The following is a 14602-nucleotide window of genomic DNA, read 5'->3' as shown; positions in this document are numbered from 1 at the left end:
GCTTGGCCACGTGCTGCGTATGCCAGTCGACCGACTTCCTCGAAGGGCTCTTTTCGCCCAACCATGTGAAGGTTGGAAGAGAGCCAGAGGCGGTCAAACAATGACTTGGCAGCGAAGTATGAAAGCCATTACCAGCAAACTCAGCTGCGCTGGTCACTGCCGTCTTCCTGGATGAGGACTCCGAGACGGTCCACATCAATGGCTAGAGACATTATCAGACATGGCCCAGTCGCGCCCTCAATGGCGCTCGTGCACCCAAGCTATTGCCTTCAATGCATAGATCCTTTTCCAACCCCCCACTTGACAGCCCACTGACAGTGCTGGATTTATGCACCAATTTACCAGCTCGCGCGTGCAATGCGCAGCTACTTACCCCCCAAATCATCGGTGAACGAAACTGCGGCAGCTACAATGTACGTACGACGAGTACGCGGTTCTTACAGCTGACGATGATGATGATGCTGATCGTTTTGATCCAGGTTGCCGGGCCCTTTTCTCGCAACTCTGGTTCTTACAGCTGACGATGATGATGATGCTGATCGTTTTGATCCAGGTTGCCGGGCCCTTTTCTATAGCGCAACTCTGTTCGGGTCATTGACTAGATTCGATATGAAACAAGGGCGTATCCAATATCCATGGCAGCAACAGTAGTCTGTTTTTGTTCACCCACCCTGCAGCGAGCAGGGATCCCCGGCTAATGACACCATAGGACACCAGTTTGGATCGAGATTTGGGATCGTAAGAATCGCGGTTAAGCGGGTGGGAATGATGGCAGGTCATCCAAACTTAGACGGCCGGATGGTTACGGTTCTCAACCGAATTTCCTCAGCCAAAAAGCCTGACCGCAAAGCACCGGTTAATTTCATTCTTTAAGGAGCGGGTCGCCACCCGTATTCAAACACCCAACCTGTCAGACCAGGAGACTGGGTTGGTCATACATGTGACCAGTGACCAATCTGCCATTGCAAATTCTGCGAACGTCGCATAGACAACATAGTATGGCCCATTTGTTCACAGAGACGAACCACGATAACGTCGTCTCTTCGCGGCGAGTTACCACAGGAAAATACGCACAACCAGTATGTGTATTTTGGAAACTATCAACATTACAACCTGCGCTGCATGTCTCTCTCTTGACAAACCATCGACTGCTTTTATCGGATTTCGTAGTTATCGTATAACACGACAGTGATCGGTCGATAGGAGTGCGAAAAGCTTTCTTTATTCCATTGATTTCTGTCCATGTATGGTTATCTCTGAACGTTCTGTTGGTGTATCAAATATCGATAGGTAGTATCCTTTCGGACGGAATATTTCTTACTACCCCATCTTAGCCATGGATGTCCGAGTACGCGCTTGACTCCGTTACGCATGGATTGCTACTAAGTACGACGAAAGCCTCAAACCGAACCACCTTCCTCGATAAGTTTATTTGGTTGATTCTTATGCCTTTAAATTGCCTTTCAGAAAGTTGTTCAATTGTAAAAATCAGGACATGTCACGAAAAGCCAAAGTGCAGTATATCGAAAGTGCGGAACCATCCTTCATTCGGGAATTTAAACAGCGTGCTGGGATAGGCAACATGCCTTCAGTGGACACGAAGGTGAGTTAGTCGCATTCTCACATACCTGGCACTTTATGGAACCCAGTGCTGGGTTCTCTTTGCTTTTGGCTTCTTCCACTTCAAAACATCCCACTGGTATCTCTACTACGCTTTCATTAACTCCAAAAGACTGACCTCATGCGGAAGGAATGTTCATATTTCAATTCCCGCTTTTATGAGCCGATAGGAAAGCCTCACTGTCCTCCATGATGATTTTAGAAAGAAAGCCTGTTGAGTAATTCTAATGAGGATGGAGATCGCCCGGACGAACAACCTCAAATTGTCTTGGACCCAAATTGTGGGGTTTCTGAATCTGAGGCCCGTTCGTTTCTTGAGCAACACACAGTAAAATCACTCACGGAAGAAAACCGGTCGACTGTTGCCCAGAAACCATCGTCTGATGCTAAAGGTACCTGACAGTTTTGAGGTGTATATTGCTCATTTTCAGGCGCACTCAGAAAATACAAATTTTGATTTCATTTTCTTCTTCCTTTCAGAACCTCTAAGCCTATCACAAGCAAAACCGGGCAAAATTCTCTACCGGCCGACCGCCGAACGCACCACAAACGGCCGAGCTAAGGATACTGTACGTAATAAGACACGCTACATGGATGAAACTGGTGCTTCCTCGCGTGACCGATCACCTCTGAACCGCAAAGCTGACAAGTCAACCAAGAAACCGGGTTTATTGTCGTTTAATCCAGAGGACGAGGACGATGAATGAAGTCGACTCCGATTCTTCCGTATAAATGTAAATTTTCATGCAAACCCTGAATCTCAATATCTCAAAATACCGTCTGGCTTAATCTGTCATTGTCCTCAAACGACGCTACACATTGTCCAGCCGATTCAGCCATAAATCACATAGAAGTGGTATCATTTGCCACTAACGCTGGAAATTTGAGAGCCACAAGGTGGAAATGGTGGCTTTGAATACGGAGTCTTAATCTAATCTACACTACATTTGTAAATGTGTTTCATCACTGGTTCGAAAACAGGTAGCCAGTTGTTAATAATAGGAACTCCGAGAGAAGACGCTGTTTGACATGCCACTGCCGGTTGCGTCCCGAGTGTCCTTGTGCCCTAGCCGGGTTGATAGCATCTGGTAACGAGCCTTGTTTATAACTTCCTCTGCCCCGTACACACTAGCGCTAACGAAGCTCGTTGAGCCGGATCGTCCCTACGAATTCACAGTACATACTCAAACCAACGCACCCTACCAATAGCGAGTTTTTTGCGAAAACCGTTCAACATGCCTGAGCATTAAACGTATAAAGACGTCGATGGTCACACGATTCTGGACTATCTGCAATAGTGTGCCTGATAGGCAACTCCCCAACATACAATAACTCCCTGATGGAAATGACCAAACCAATAAGGATCCCTTAACGCAACAAGGAGTGTCTATGGCGAAAAGTTCCTCTAAAAATAATACGTTTTTTTTACTATCTACGGCATTCACTGTTTTATGGCAATTACGATGAAGTTCACTGCGCCTACAACCGCCCAAGGGAGACTGCACGGAACGAGCAGGACAAATTAGGAGTGAAGGGTACTTCGTGATCTACGCAAAAGAACCAGACCAGATTACTACGACCGTTATGATACCAGATATATGTTCGGTCAGTATCCCTGTTTACGGATAACGAGAGACTGACAGAGAAAGTCAAGTTAAAAAAAGTCCATTTGAAATGGGTCACTGCAAGCTTTTTGGATCCCAAATTGTGTTAAGGACACCTCAACCGCTGGGTCACCAGAATGCGTCAATCTCTGAGTCTACCGTAGCATTTAACGTTCCGGCTGAAGTTTCACGGGGATCCGTTATGGGTGGTCCCAGCGCTTGATCGAGAGTGAGCCCCTGTACAACCAGATGCAATGTACAAGGTACTACAGAACACACAGGTAACAAGACAAAACGGTAAGCATGACCGTTGAACCCCGAAGATGATCTCACCCGCCCCATCCATCGGAGCTGATGTATTTCCTTGTCGTTGGTGTGGAATGAAGGTTTAACCAGCCTCTCCCCCTCCTAGACGGACAAACAATGGACCAACCAGATTATAACGCCTGACGCCCACCTCCTTTTCTTCAGCTGATGCAACCACCTCTGACATCAGAACAAGACATCCTGGAAGGGGCATACATGGTAGCATGTCACTTCAGAGCTGTCCAGAGTGAAAAGGACGTTGTTCGTTTCCCAAACACTCAAAACCATAGTAGGGTGTTGGGAGGCTAACAGTCGTCAAGCAGGGGTCCATTGTGAATGACCTGAGCACACACAAGATACACGAGTGCATTGATTTTGATCCATTAGGCTGGTCCTGAAAACAGGTGTACATTTAGCTTGTACATACCGAAATTGTTTGTGCATTTGTGCATGCTCGGTGGCAAGCTCTCAACAAACACGTTCGTGGATGCCACCAAGTTTCCAGTGATGGATAGCCTCATAAAAACAGTTGAAAGTGAGAACAAATTGAATTCAAGTCTAATTCAGGACTAGAAAATGTGATAGTAGCTGTTGAACTAAATGCCGAGCATCTCGTGAGATTTTGACCGAAGCGCTCGATGAAGCTTATCAATTGGCACCGCAGCTTTTCCGTTCTGGATGATCATCGGCTTCTGAGGCTTCGATAAGAGATGGAAATGCTCTCAAATTGTGAGAAGACGTTCAGTGCCCATTTTTTTTCTGGTTGAATTACAGGACACTGGGACTTTTTGTTCATCAAATACAGCATCCAGCACGCCTTGCGGTGACGAGTGATATGCGAATGCACTAGATAGCGCAGGCTAAAGAAGAAAAGGTTAGAGCTTAGACTATCGGGAGCGGGAATTCCGTTTGTTATTTAAAAACAGTCACTGACTCACTGAGTACGCTTATTCCTTGCAAGATATCGGTACAGTTCACTGGGCTAGGCGAAAGTATTGAGAGTTCTCATTATCGAGGCTTGCTACAAAAACGAAATGTGCAATTTCAACTTAACTTGGGAGTTATGAGGTAATTTTAGCCAACAATAGCACCAAAACGTGACCAACGTAGCTTAACTAGGGTACGTTGGCTTCATTTATCCCAATTGCATCACGCGACCCTGCCCAAACTAACCGACCCGTGTGGGCAGAAAAATAGATCCGCCCTCGGCACATTAACAGCAAAGCGTCGTACGTATCCAAACCTCAAACTTGTCATAACCGCATCTTTTGCTTCGAGAACGACGCCGGTGCAATTAGTTCGATTTATTGTCAGCTGTATCTTCCAACTTACACAAATAAAACGACAGGCGGGTCACCCGCCACCACAGGTGGAAAAAGACTGTCAACTTAGTGTGACACCAACGAGTTAAGTGCAGCAAATTACGCAGTTTTTTTCGCGAACTGTAGCAGAATCGGGATTCCTATCTGTTTCGTTCTTCCGCCCGTAAGGTTGGGTACATCGCGTAAATGCGAATGGTTAGTTACGATGCCGCGAATATTCACATCTGAAAGACCTTAGAAAATCTTAATACCCCCAACAGAACTAGCTCAGCTGACAGCATGCACATCTTGTTCACCCCTTCGGTGCTCAACTGCCACGCCAGTAGAAGGAAGCACGAGGGCTGGGATACTACCAGGTTGCCCGAGCCTAGACGGGAGGTCGCGAGACAAAGGTAGGGTTCAAACCAGGCACCTTCCGGTCAGTAAATTCGCGCTCGAACCACTGAACCATCTCGCCCCCCCCCCATAGACAGTGGGCTAGTTGCATAGCAAGTAGCGTCAAGTAGCAATACTAGGGAAAGTATATGGGAATCATAAATGTGAGCGATCACCGGACAATAAGCTACTTTCTCGCGATACTCAGTTTATACGCGTTGTAATCGCAGCCCTAAAAGAAACGTACCATGTTTGAGCAGCTTAGTTGATACGCGTTGTAATCGCAGCCCTAAAGGAAACGTACCATGTTTGAGCTAGCTTAGTTGCAGGCGTGCCCCTGAATAAAAAAACGCCGACACATGAGCTGTTGGGAGCCGATGGGCTTCGGTCTAGCTGCCGGACGACGGGGCATAATTGATACGATTCACTGTCTGAAATCAGACCACAGTAATCATGTTCAAGTCGTCTTCGTTTGGTTTTGGTTCCAGGCAAAAGACAATAAGAGTTAACTTTGGTATAAAAAGCAGGAACCCCAAGTACAAACGTATCAGTCTAATTACATAAATATGAATTTAGTGTTAGGAATAGACGTAACCGTCACGTCTATCTATCATGGTAACCGCTTTCCAGACCCACCAAACATCCCAAATGCCTTCTACTGAGTCAACATGTCTCAACCTGATATAAAAATACAGTAAGCTAACGGTGTTGAACTGGGTAGGTACGCATATATGATACGTTCTGGTGAGATTACCTGAAGTGTCTAGGGAACAGCCGCCACTCATAAGGAAGCGTAAACCTGATACTCAACCAGACAGCCGAATCGGATTCAACCGATCAGTGGAGTGAAAATTCAGCAGGTACAAACGAGTGTTCGGTCATCGTGCAAATTGCAAATCAAAGAAGAACACATTGCCTAGGCGAAAAAAAGTGAAGTCAACCACTGCCCGACCTAGTAGAGTAGGTCTAAACACACGTCGATTGCCGATTGAGGATGAAAACGCTGTACATAGAGTGGGGGAAAGAGGGCCATTGGGCTGAATATTGGCAACGAAAGACGTTCCGGTTGTGTACCATGCACTCAGCATTCCGATTAACCCATGCGTCCTCCAAAAGCTCCGCCCGTCTGAAGCTGGCGCATCATATTCTGCAAGCCAGCCATCCCGCCCATCTGATGCAGAATCCGAGGGTCCAACACCTTGGCCATCGACTGATTGAGCTTGGCCATTTGACCTGCACTCACCGAGCGCGAGGCTGCAGCCATCTCGGACAAGCTTGGTGGATTGCCTCCCGGTCCACTAGGCCCACTAACACCTGCACGGGGGCCGGTCTGGAATAAACCTTTGATACCACCCATTTTCTTCACAACCATGTAGAACTTTGTGTGTTGTGTGAGTAGCAGCTTAACTTCCGCCTGACTCACACCAGCGCCACGGGCCACACGTAGAGTACGGCCGGGTTGGCGATTGAACAGTCGAGCGCCCTCGTCTGAATCCAATTCGTAGTCATTCATACTATCCATAATGGTCATCAGGCGTTTTAGACGCTTGTGACTTTCCTGAGAAAAACAAAAACAAAAAACCGGCGTACAGTACGAACGCTGTGAATGTATCGTTCCGGGAGTGTTCACTTCTGGAAGACCTTATTGGAACATGTGCCTGGATAAAAGACGAGCTAGTGTAAGCAAATAACGTTTGGTGTGCTCTCCGTCCTGTCTGATGGTAACTACTGCAATGTCAAACCACATAAGTATAAAAAGAATCCGTCGATCAGTGAATAGCTTAGTTCAACTACGACGGAAGTGGACGTCTCTGGAAGTGGAATGTTCTACTCCTTTAGGTTACGTGCGTGATTCTACATCATAAAAATTCTCCATAAATAAACACGCAACATTCGCTAAACTCGTTTTGCAACAAAGTATCAATATCACCCCATGATCAAGAAACGTCGAGGAGAGGAAATAAGGGGGTTGGTCTAGTGTACACGCTGACAGTGTACAGGACTAAAAGGATTGAGACTTGTTGCTCTATAAGGCCTTGACATACCTTCACATCACTCATGTGAACAGTCCTCCTCCAAGTCTGGCGCAATTATTATAGTCAATCCACATTTTAAAAAAACCTGGGAAGCACTGGATTCAAGTTCCGCTATTATTAGATATCATCAGCAGTGCATATCCAATGGCCGTGCTGGGGTCGGAACTCCGGACATCTGACATGCGAGGCGAGCGTGTTACCACTACTCCAGCGGCACAAGCTGGACGCATTTGAATTTTCACGTCCGAACAAATGATTGTATTAACGCATGAGCAATGCAAGTGGTCTGCTCTATGACGACCCGGTAACTCCCCTGGTTGTGTCAACCGATTGACCTGCCTGTCCCAGTCAGGTAGCGCCACGGACGTGTGAAATCTGCCGGACCATTCTTTTATTAGTAGGTGGTTGTGGGATTTATAGAATCCACATGTGCATCACCCGTTTGAACGGTCCTCCTCCTTTGGGGTGGACTCATAGATAATTGCACCAAGATAGGGGGACTACTCACATGAAAGTGATGTGAACGTAAATACTGCAAACCCCCCAACCAAAGACAACTGATACGGATAGCTATTGAATTTCTCTATATGTTAATAACAGCAGTGAAGCAAACCTAATATCTAACAATAACATAAGGAACTGTGAATAAGAATTGAACGGCCTGATTCGCCAAAAAAGCCTACGTTCCCCATGCTGGCGTTTTCAATAGACCAACCACCAAGGGGGCACAGTGAATTAGATACCCAAAGACGTCAAAACCCACGTACGGCGTTAAAGTTTATGCAGCTAAAACACTTTTGGAATTCAGCCGCATTCTGGACGCACCAGTGGTTACATGACTAGCTGCCAAGCCAACTAGAGCTCGCTTTGATGCTGGACCGAATACTGCTGGCAGAATATTCTGTCCGATCACGTGCAAGTCAGGCTCATTGGCCCTTACAACACCCTAAATGCAAGCAACAAAGCAGTTTTTGTGTATAATTGCGCCCAACATCATTCACCAGCATCATTATCAGAGACAGCAACATCAGTGTTGATATTGGTGCCTCAGTGCCGCACAACCGTAAGGTTCGTCTAATTATATTTAAAGCCTAAGAGAAGAGGAGAAGAGGAAAAGAGTGGGTGAGAGAAGGGACCTAATGCTGGCCTATGTCAAGCATTCTGAGGTGCCTAAACTTCCAAGCGCTCAATCAAACAATCTGGAAACTGATATCGATGAGCCGCCATTTCTTACAATGTCCTCAGCGGAGCACAAGTGGGGTCACGGGGATCCCACCCTGGAAGGCGTACCGCACCAACAACACTCAAACTCTGTAATCTCTTTTAAATCCTTCTATCAAGTGATACGTTGTCCACCTCGCGGTTTGTACCATTCTGAAGGAGGCACAGTGAACAACACTGGTCTCCGTAGACAGTGTTCCGGCATGTGTAGCACATTCCCGAGCCCCCGTAGTCGATTGAACTACCCGCCGCACAACAAAATACCCGTTTTCTAATCACCTCTTTACTAACACGCTGACGCCATCCAAAACCAGCAACTCTTCTGAGGCATCAGTGGTCAAATACCTGAAGACGCCTCACATGATCTGTCCTCAGAGGCTGCGTCTCGCAGTCATACAACAAAACAGCCCTTACTGCGGCCTGGAACACGCGACCCTTAAGACCCAGTGATATGCCCTTTTGACGCCACAAGTGACGCGAATCAGAAAACGTGATTCGAGCCTTTGAGATTCTTCTACTGATTTCATCAGACACATTTCTGTCAGAGCTAATACAACTACCGAGATATGTAAATGTTCCCACAAACTCCAGTGACTCTCCTTGAACTGAAAGAAGTGTGTTCAGAGATCTAAAATATGATTTTTCACTTGGAAGGTGTAAAGCGCATGCATGGCGGTGGTCAGTCTACTAAACAGGGCTTCTGCTTCGCCTTGGTCTTCAAAGATGAGGGCGATGTCTTTGACAAGGTTCTCACTAGCAACACTTAGAAAACCTGGGTTTGAAAACCATCTAGCAACAGACCTCCCAGCCCGACATCATTGCTGATGATATCTATGGTAGTTTTCTGAGTTTTACACTTACAGTATGATCTAGAATGATGCCTTATGTGAAGAGAGATTACTCTAATCTATTATACCTCTCAATAGAAAGGGCCCACTTACGAAGAGAGCCGAGTAACAAGAAATTGCGTAGGCAATTAACATCAGGGAGAAACAAATGATACGGGGCACAACCCACTTGGTCATTGGCCAACAAGTCTTGTCCAAGTCCTGGAATGGCCGAAAGGACTTGCGAAAAGGAACCGATTTTCAAAATATTCTGAAACTGCTCATACATGTTGCGTAGTGTGAATACACCCTGCTTCAGCTTCTTCACCAATTCTTCATTCTCGTCCAACTTCAATTCAGTAACCTGAGACAAGCAGACGAGTGAAATACGGATTAGCAGTAGCACGGTGAGAGAAAACGGTGACGGGGTACCGACAGTATTAAGCGCTTTGCAAGTAATGCCGTGCGTGTATAATATATTTGTAGGATATTTGAGGGTATGGTGTTTCGAGTATTAGTCGGACTGTAAACTGATGGTAACCTCTGACGAGAGCACAGGTGTCATCCATATACTTACTTAGATTGTCCAAAAGTCTCGTCAAACAGATCACGTTGAGACTGTATAAGACCGCTAAAGAATCATGTGAAAACATCATCTGAACTGCCTCGATACGGCGGAAATCGTTTATATGGATGTGCTATCAGCATTGAGTGGTATGAATTTTTCATCAGGATAAGAGAAGAGGAGTCGCTTGTACTTACTCGTTCCACGAGACCCTCAAGATCACCAAGACCAAGAAGCTTCTGTACAAAGGGCTTGACCCGGAAAGGCTCAAAGTCATCAATATGCTCTCCAGTGCCGATGAACACAATGGGACTGTGAGTAGCAGCCACAGCACTGAGTGCCCCGCCACCTGTTGAGCACGAAAAGAGTGGTGTAAAGGGGGTCACTGAGTAATGACTTGATTTTTGCATGAAAAAGCGAGAGTGAAGAGTGGAATCCATGGTACAAACCCAGGAACCGCTATGTGAATATAGCATTTGAATAGCCATTTTCGTTAAATTCCCTCACTAGCACAATCCAATAAACACGCATGCCATTATCCGGAAAGCTAAAGCAGCTGGCATTTGATGAGTAACAGGCTCAAATGCCCTATGGCGTTATCCACAACAAGTAAAATAAAATCAATCAAGAACACAAGTTCCAAACTTTTTCCAATTGATTGAAAAGAACACAAGTAGTTTTCATGCACCACGACGAGTCACATCCGTGAAATTTCTTGTGCGGTCGGTACAAGTTCGGTTCAATATACATTTTGGATAGGAAACCATCACTCAGGGAGAGACCATGGGCTTACATCTACATTTGATAACTTACGATAAGTCGAAAATTGAGTAAGGAATACGCCACTAATCGAAAGAACGAACCTTTCGCATGTCCGTCCAACTTGGTCACAATCACAGACGAAACGTCAACCTTAGACTTGAAGGCGCTCGCCTGAGCTTCGCAAGCCTGACCAATGGACGCGTCCATAACGTAAATGACTTGGTCTGGTTCGATAGCATTGGATACCTGGTGCAAAAGAATGGGAGGTAAAGTGGACAAAGTATTTCTTTTCTTCTTGTGATATACTGTAAACTACTTTTTTCGCAGACTCGCCGGCCCAACAGATCTACTCTAAGTCCTTTCAAGTGTCGCGAAATAGTCCTCCTCTTAAAACTGCACTGGTTGCTTGCTAAATAACACATTGGATATGCAATATCACACAAAGAAAACTGGAGGGTTAAGTCACACGGTTTCAACAAGTTGGATAGGGAATTTCGGCCATCACGAGGACCACCAATGCCTCAACTTGCATTCAGATCAAGAACCATATATCAAATTGTGAAGCTCCTCGGTTTGTGCCAGATGGTCTTACAAAATGCACCCAAAATCTAATGGTCGTCCGTTTGACGACTAACCCTCTGACACGACTGGGTGTATTGTTCCAGATTTGCTTTTCTAGCAGGATTGCTTTCGCAAATCGACCGCATTCAAATATAACACGCGACGACCTTCTTAAGTGTGCCATAGGAGCAAGTATGCGTACCATAGTGCAGTGAATATCCGTTTATCTTAACCTACTACTGACTTATTGCTAACTTACTACACTTGAATGCATCAACTTTAATCGAACTAGCTCGTTTACTTTTGGTGTTGTCATTCACTGGTGGCAAGTGCACCAGCTAATGGGGAGGTCACCAAATCGACGTATCCATATCTGCTGGACAACTGTAACCTAGAAGGAAGATGTGGCCCTAAAATAACTCTCTACACTCAACAATACAAAAACAAAACAGTTGGGTGAAAATATGGTCGGAGGTCTCGAAATTAACCTCATTATCTTTTGGAACTAACATCCGAAATCATTTTCTTGCCAGGACGCCAGTTTTCGTCTCTAAAACGAACCAATCAGTATTCAAGACGCCATGGAGTGCGTCGTTCATAGAATGTTTGCTAGGGCGTCGACCAGGATGAGCCGTGCGAAACGCAAGTCTGCCGGAAGCCGCTACGCTCTTACATTGCCGTGGAGTACATAGTGAGCTAAAAGGAATGTGACGCGCAGTCCGTGAGTTTTGGAATCATGGTTCGAACATGTGAAACCTTAGAAATTCTCAGCCATCATTCAAAAGGCTGAGAACTGAGAGTTTGCACCTTTTGTTGAATCAGGGCAACGGTTATATATCCATCCTAAACAAGATGTATTCCGTTGTGCTTTTAAGAAAAAGCTTTGTTTGTAGGCGTTCACTCGTCGAATTTGTGAAGTTCCCGTAAGAATAGTAACTCCGTTGTTCTCAGAAAAGTTATTTACTCACCTCTAAAATGGGTGTAATATTTCGTAAGCTTTTCTTGTGTTTAAGTCAAAAGCTAGAACAATCAGAAGCGTGTCAAATGTTCTTGAAATATCGTGTTTTTAATGGAGATTCCAGTTAATTTAATCTATACCAGAAGTACTGTAGATTTGTCATCGTTGTTAAGAATCAGCAGAGGTAAGCATCTCATGAAATTCTACGAAGTTTCGAACTGGCGACGTCCCAGCTAGTAGTTGAAGTATTAATCGTGTTTAGCGCACATGCTATCAGAAATCTTAATTAACGGTGCCAACAACCGTCCCTATTTTTTTCAATGCATTGACAAAACACATCGGTCTTCGGAATTCACCAAAAAGGCCTCCTCACACCCCTTAATATGGTGCAGTTGATTTCGTGTCAATAGTACATACAGTTCTGAAGAGAGTTCTTTTTACGAAAGCAGCTACTAGCGCCATTCACCGGAAGTTGCCCCACTTTTCAAGCGTTGAGGCACGTTTCGCGAACGTCAGCTCCGCAAGCACTGATACACGGAAAAAAATGGCTGGTGCAGCAGTCCATCATCATCCTTACTACAGACAACACCCGTGTTGATATTTATACTTCACCCCCGCGCAATCACAACGTTTGTGCATTTATTCTAGGCCCATTAGGTAGAAAAGAGAGTAGACAGTGAAGAAACTTAGTGCTAGCATACTACAATAACACCGAGGTGATTACATATACAGAAGTTCACGCAGACAATATGGACGGAAACTGAGAGCACGTATGCCACAGGGTCTTGCGGCCAGGCGCAGGAATGGTCACGGGAACCTCATCCTGGAAAAGTTAGTGCAGAAAACACTACCCAAATTTCGCACACAAATTCACACAAACACAAAGAACACTACAAGGAACACTACTCGTCTTAAAGCACAATGATTCGACATTCGAAAAATATAGTCACACCACCACAGTTAGTTGCCTTGACTGTTGTCCGTAACTGAAGCACCCGCTGTACAACCAAACACTCGTTTCTAGATTGCCTCGTTATAAATTCGCTGATGCCGTCCAACATCGGCAAAGGCTCTGAGAAACCATCATCATCCTAGTGAAAACTGATGCTCAACCACCATACAACCGCGGAGTTAGAAAGCCGCAGCAAAGCGGAGAGAGATAGGGACCCATTTTCCTGTATGCTTAAGGGAAACAGTGAAGACCAAGATGCGTACCCTTACATAGCCCAATGGACTAAACACATCCGAATAACAAGCTGGCGCAAGGCAGCGCTAGCCAAGTCCATCCTGTATTTTTCGCGAACCTCACTTGACACAAGCGACCCAGGCAAAACAGATAGGCGTTAGTTGAGCAGTTCTGCTAGGATGCTAGAACAGCCCCGATACCGGGGTCGGTTACAAGCCATTCCAAACCAATCACATGGGCCTGACTCCAGAGGGCACAAAGTTCCCACGGCGCCCGGCCTTGTGGAAAACTGATGCAAACCTACAATATCCACGGGCGATTATGACTTTTAAATAATGTCTCCTCCCAAAGGAAACCACATCACCAATGCAGTTGAATTCGTTTTTCATCGAATTCCTTATTAGTAGAAAAATTGGGTGCGGTAACTGTGAACTGTACCTATAAGGTAGGAAAAGCACACTCGGAAAAAAGATCAATGCAACGATACAAACATTCCTACAAAACAAATATGGAAACGAACCTGCAACATTTCTTCAAACAGGGAATCTTCTTGCTTATGTCTACCACTTGTATCCACAATGATAATTTCAAACGATTCGTCTTCAAACTTCTGCACACCATCACGTGCAATCACAACAGGATCTGTTTCCGTATAAGAACCGTAGAAAGGGATGCGAGCCTTGGTAGCATTTTGTTTTAACTGGTCGAATGCACCAGCTCGATAAGTATCAGCACAAATCATGCATGTTTTCCAGTTTTTTCGCTGATAATAGTAGGCCAATTTGGTGGCCGTTGTAGTTTTACCGCTACCTTGAAGACCAACAAGCATGATGACGTTCGATGTGCCTTTCGTCGGTTGCCACGCTTTGACTTGCGGGTCAATCAGATGAACCAGTTGCTCGAATACAGCAGACTGAATGATCTTTCGCTTATTCAATCCAGCCGCCATTTCGTCAAAGTCAATCACAGCCCGGACATTTTCTCTGAGTTGTTTAACTAACCGGATATTTACATCGGACTCGATGAGTGCAGTACAGATTTCCTTGAGAAGCCCGTTTAAAACATCTTCGTTTATGATTGTTGCATTGCCCAAAGATCTTAGAGCGGATGTAATTTTTCGGCCAAGTTCCGCAAGCACCATTTTTCACGTGGTTGGTACGGGACGAAAAGCTGGTCATGAAAAAAACATGAAGATGTCATACACGCACATCGCATGCGCATTCAAGTATTCGACGGGATAGCGCGTCCAAACAGAGTAA

The 14602-nt window shown here is 45.4% G+C and overlaps 3 protein-coding genes across 3 annotated transcripts in view; 1 reads left to right on the top strand and 2 right to left on the bottom strand.

Annotated features, from left to right (window-relative positions):
• T265_07737 (hypothetical protein) overlaps positions 1-196 on the bottom strand; it is a gene marked incomplete at both ends in the record, with an annotated part of 14366 nt that extends 14170 nt beyond the window's left edge. The window contains one exon of the mRNA XM_009173336.1: positions 11-196. Coding sequence (XP_009171600.1) covers positions 11-196 — 186 coding nt within the window. The remainder of the gene's footprint in view (positions 1-10) is intronic.
• T265_07736 (hypothetical protein) overlaps positions 1-2405 on the top strand; it is a gene marked incomplete at both ends in the record, with an annotated part of 22700 nt that extends 20295 nt beyond the window's left edge. Inside the window, 3 exons of the mRNA XM_009173335.1 lie at positions 1428-1603; positions 1823-2012; positions 2101-2405. Coding sequence (XP_009171599.1) covers positions 1428-1603; positions 1823-2012; positions 2101-2327 — 593 coding nt within the window. The remainder of the gene's footprint in view (positions 1-1427; positions 1604-1822; positions 2013-2100) is intronic.
• Positions 2406-5778: 3373 nt separating this feature from the next.
• Positions 5779-14514, bottom strand: T265_07735 (hypothetical protein; the record flags this gene model as incomplete). The annotated part of the gene is made up of 5 exons (XM_009173334.1): positions 5779-6785; positions 9502-9675; positions 10074-10225; positions 10740-10884; positions 13864-14514. 5 exons carry the CDS (start codon positions 14482-14484, stop codon positions 6321-6323), a joined length of 1557 nt encoding a protein of 518 aa, XP_009171598.1.
• Positions 14515-14602: the final 88 nt, after the last annotated feature.

The sequence above is a fragment of the Opisthorchis viverrini genome, assembly GCF_000715545.1.
Source record: "Opisthorchis viverrini unplaced genomic scaffold opera_v5_181, whole genome shotgun sequence".
Classification (NCBI taxonomy): Eukaryota; Metazoa; Platyhelminthes; class Trematoda; order Opisthorchiida; family Opisthorchiidae; genus Opisthorchis; species Opisthorchis viverrini.
The sequence above is the reverse complement of the archived record's forward strand: the minus strand, read 5'-3'. Positions and strand labels throughout refer to the sequence as shown.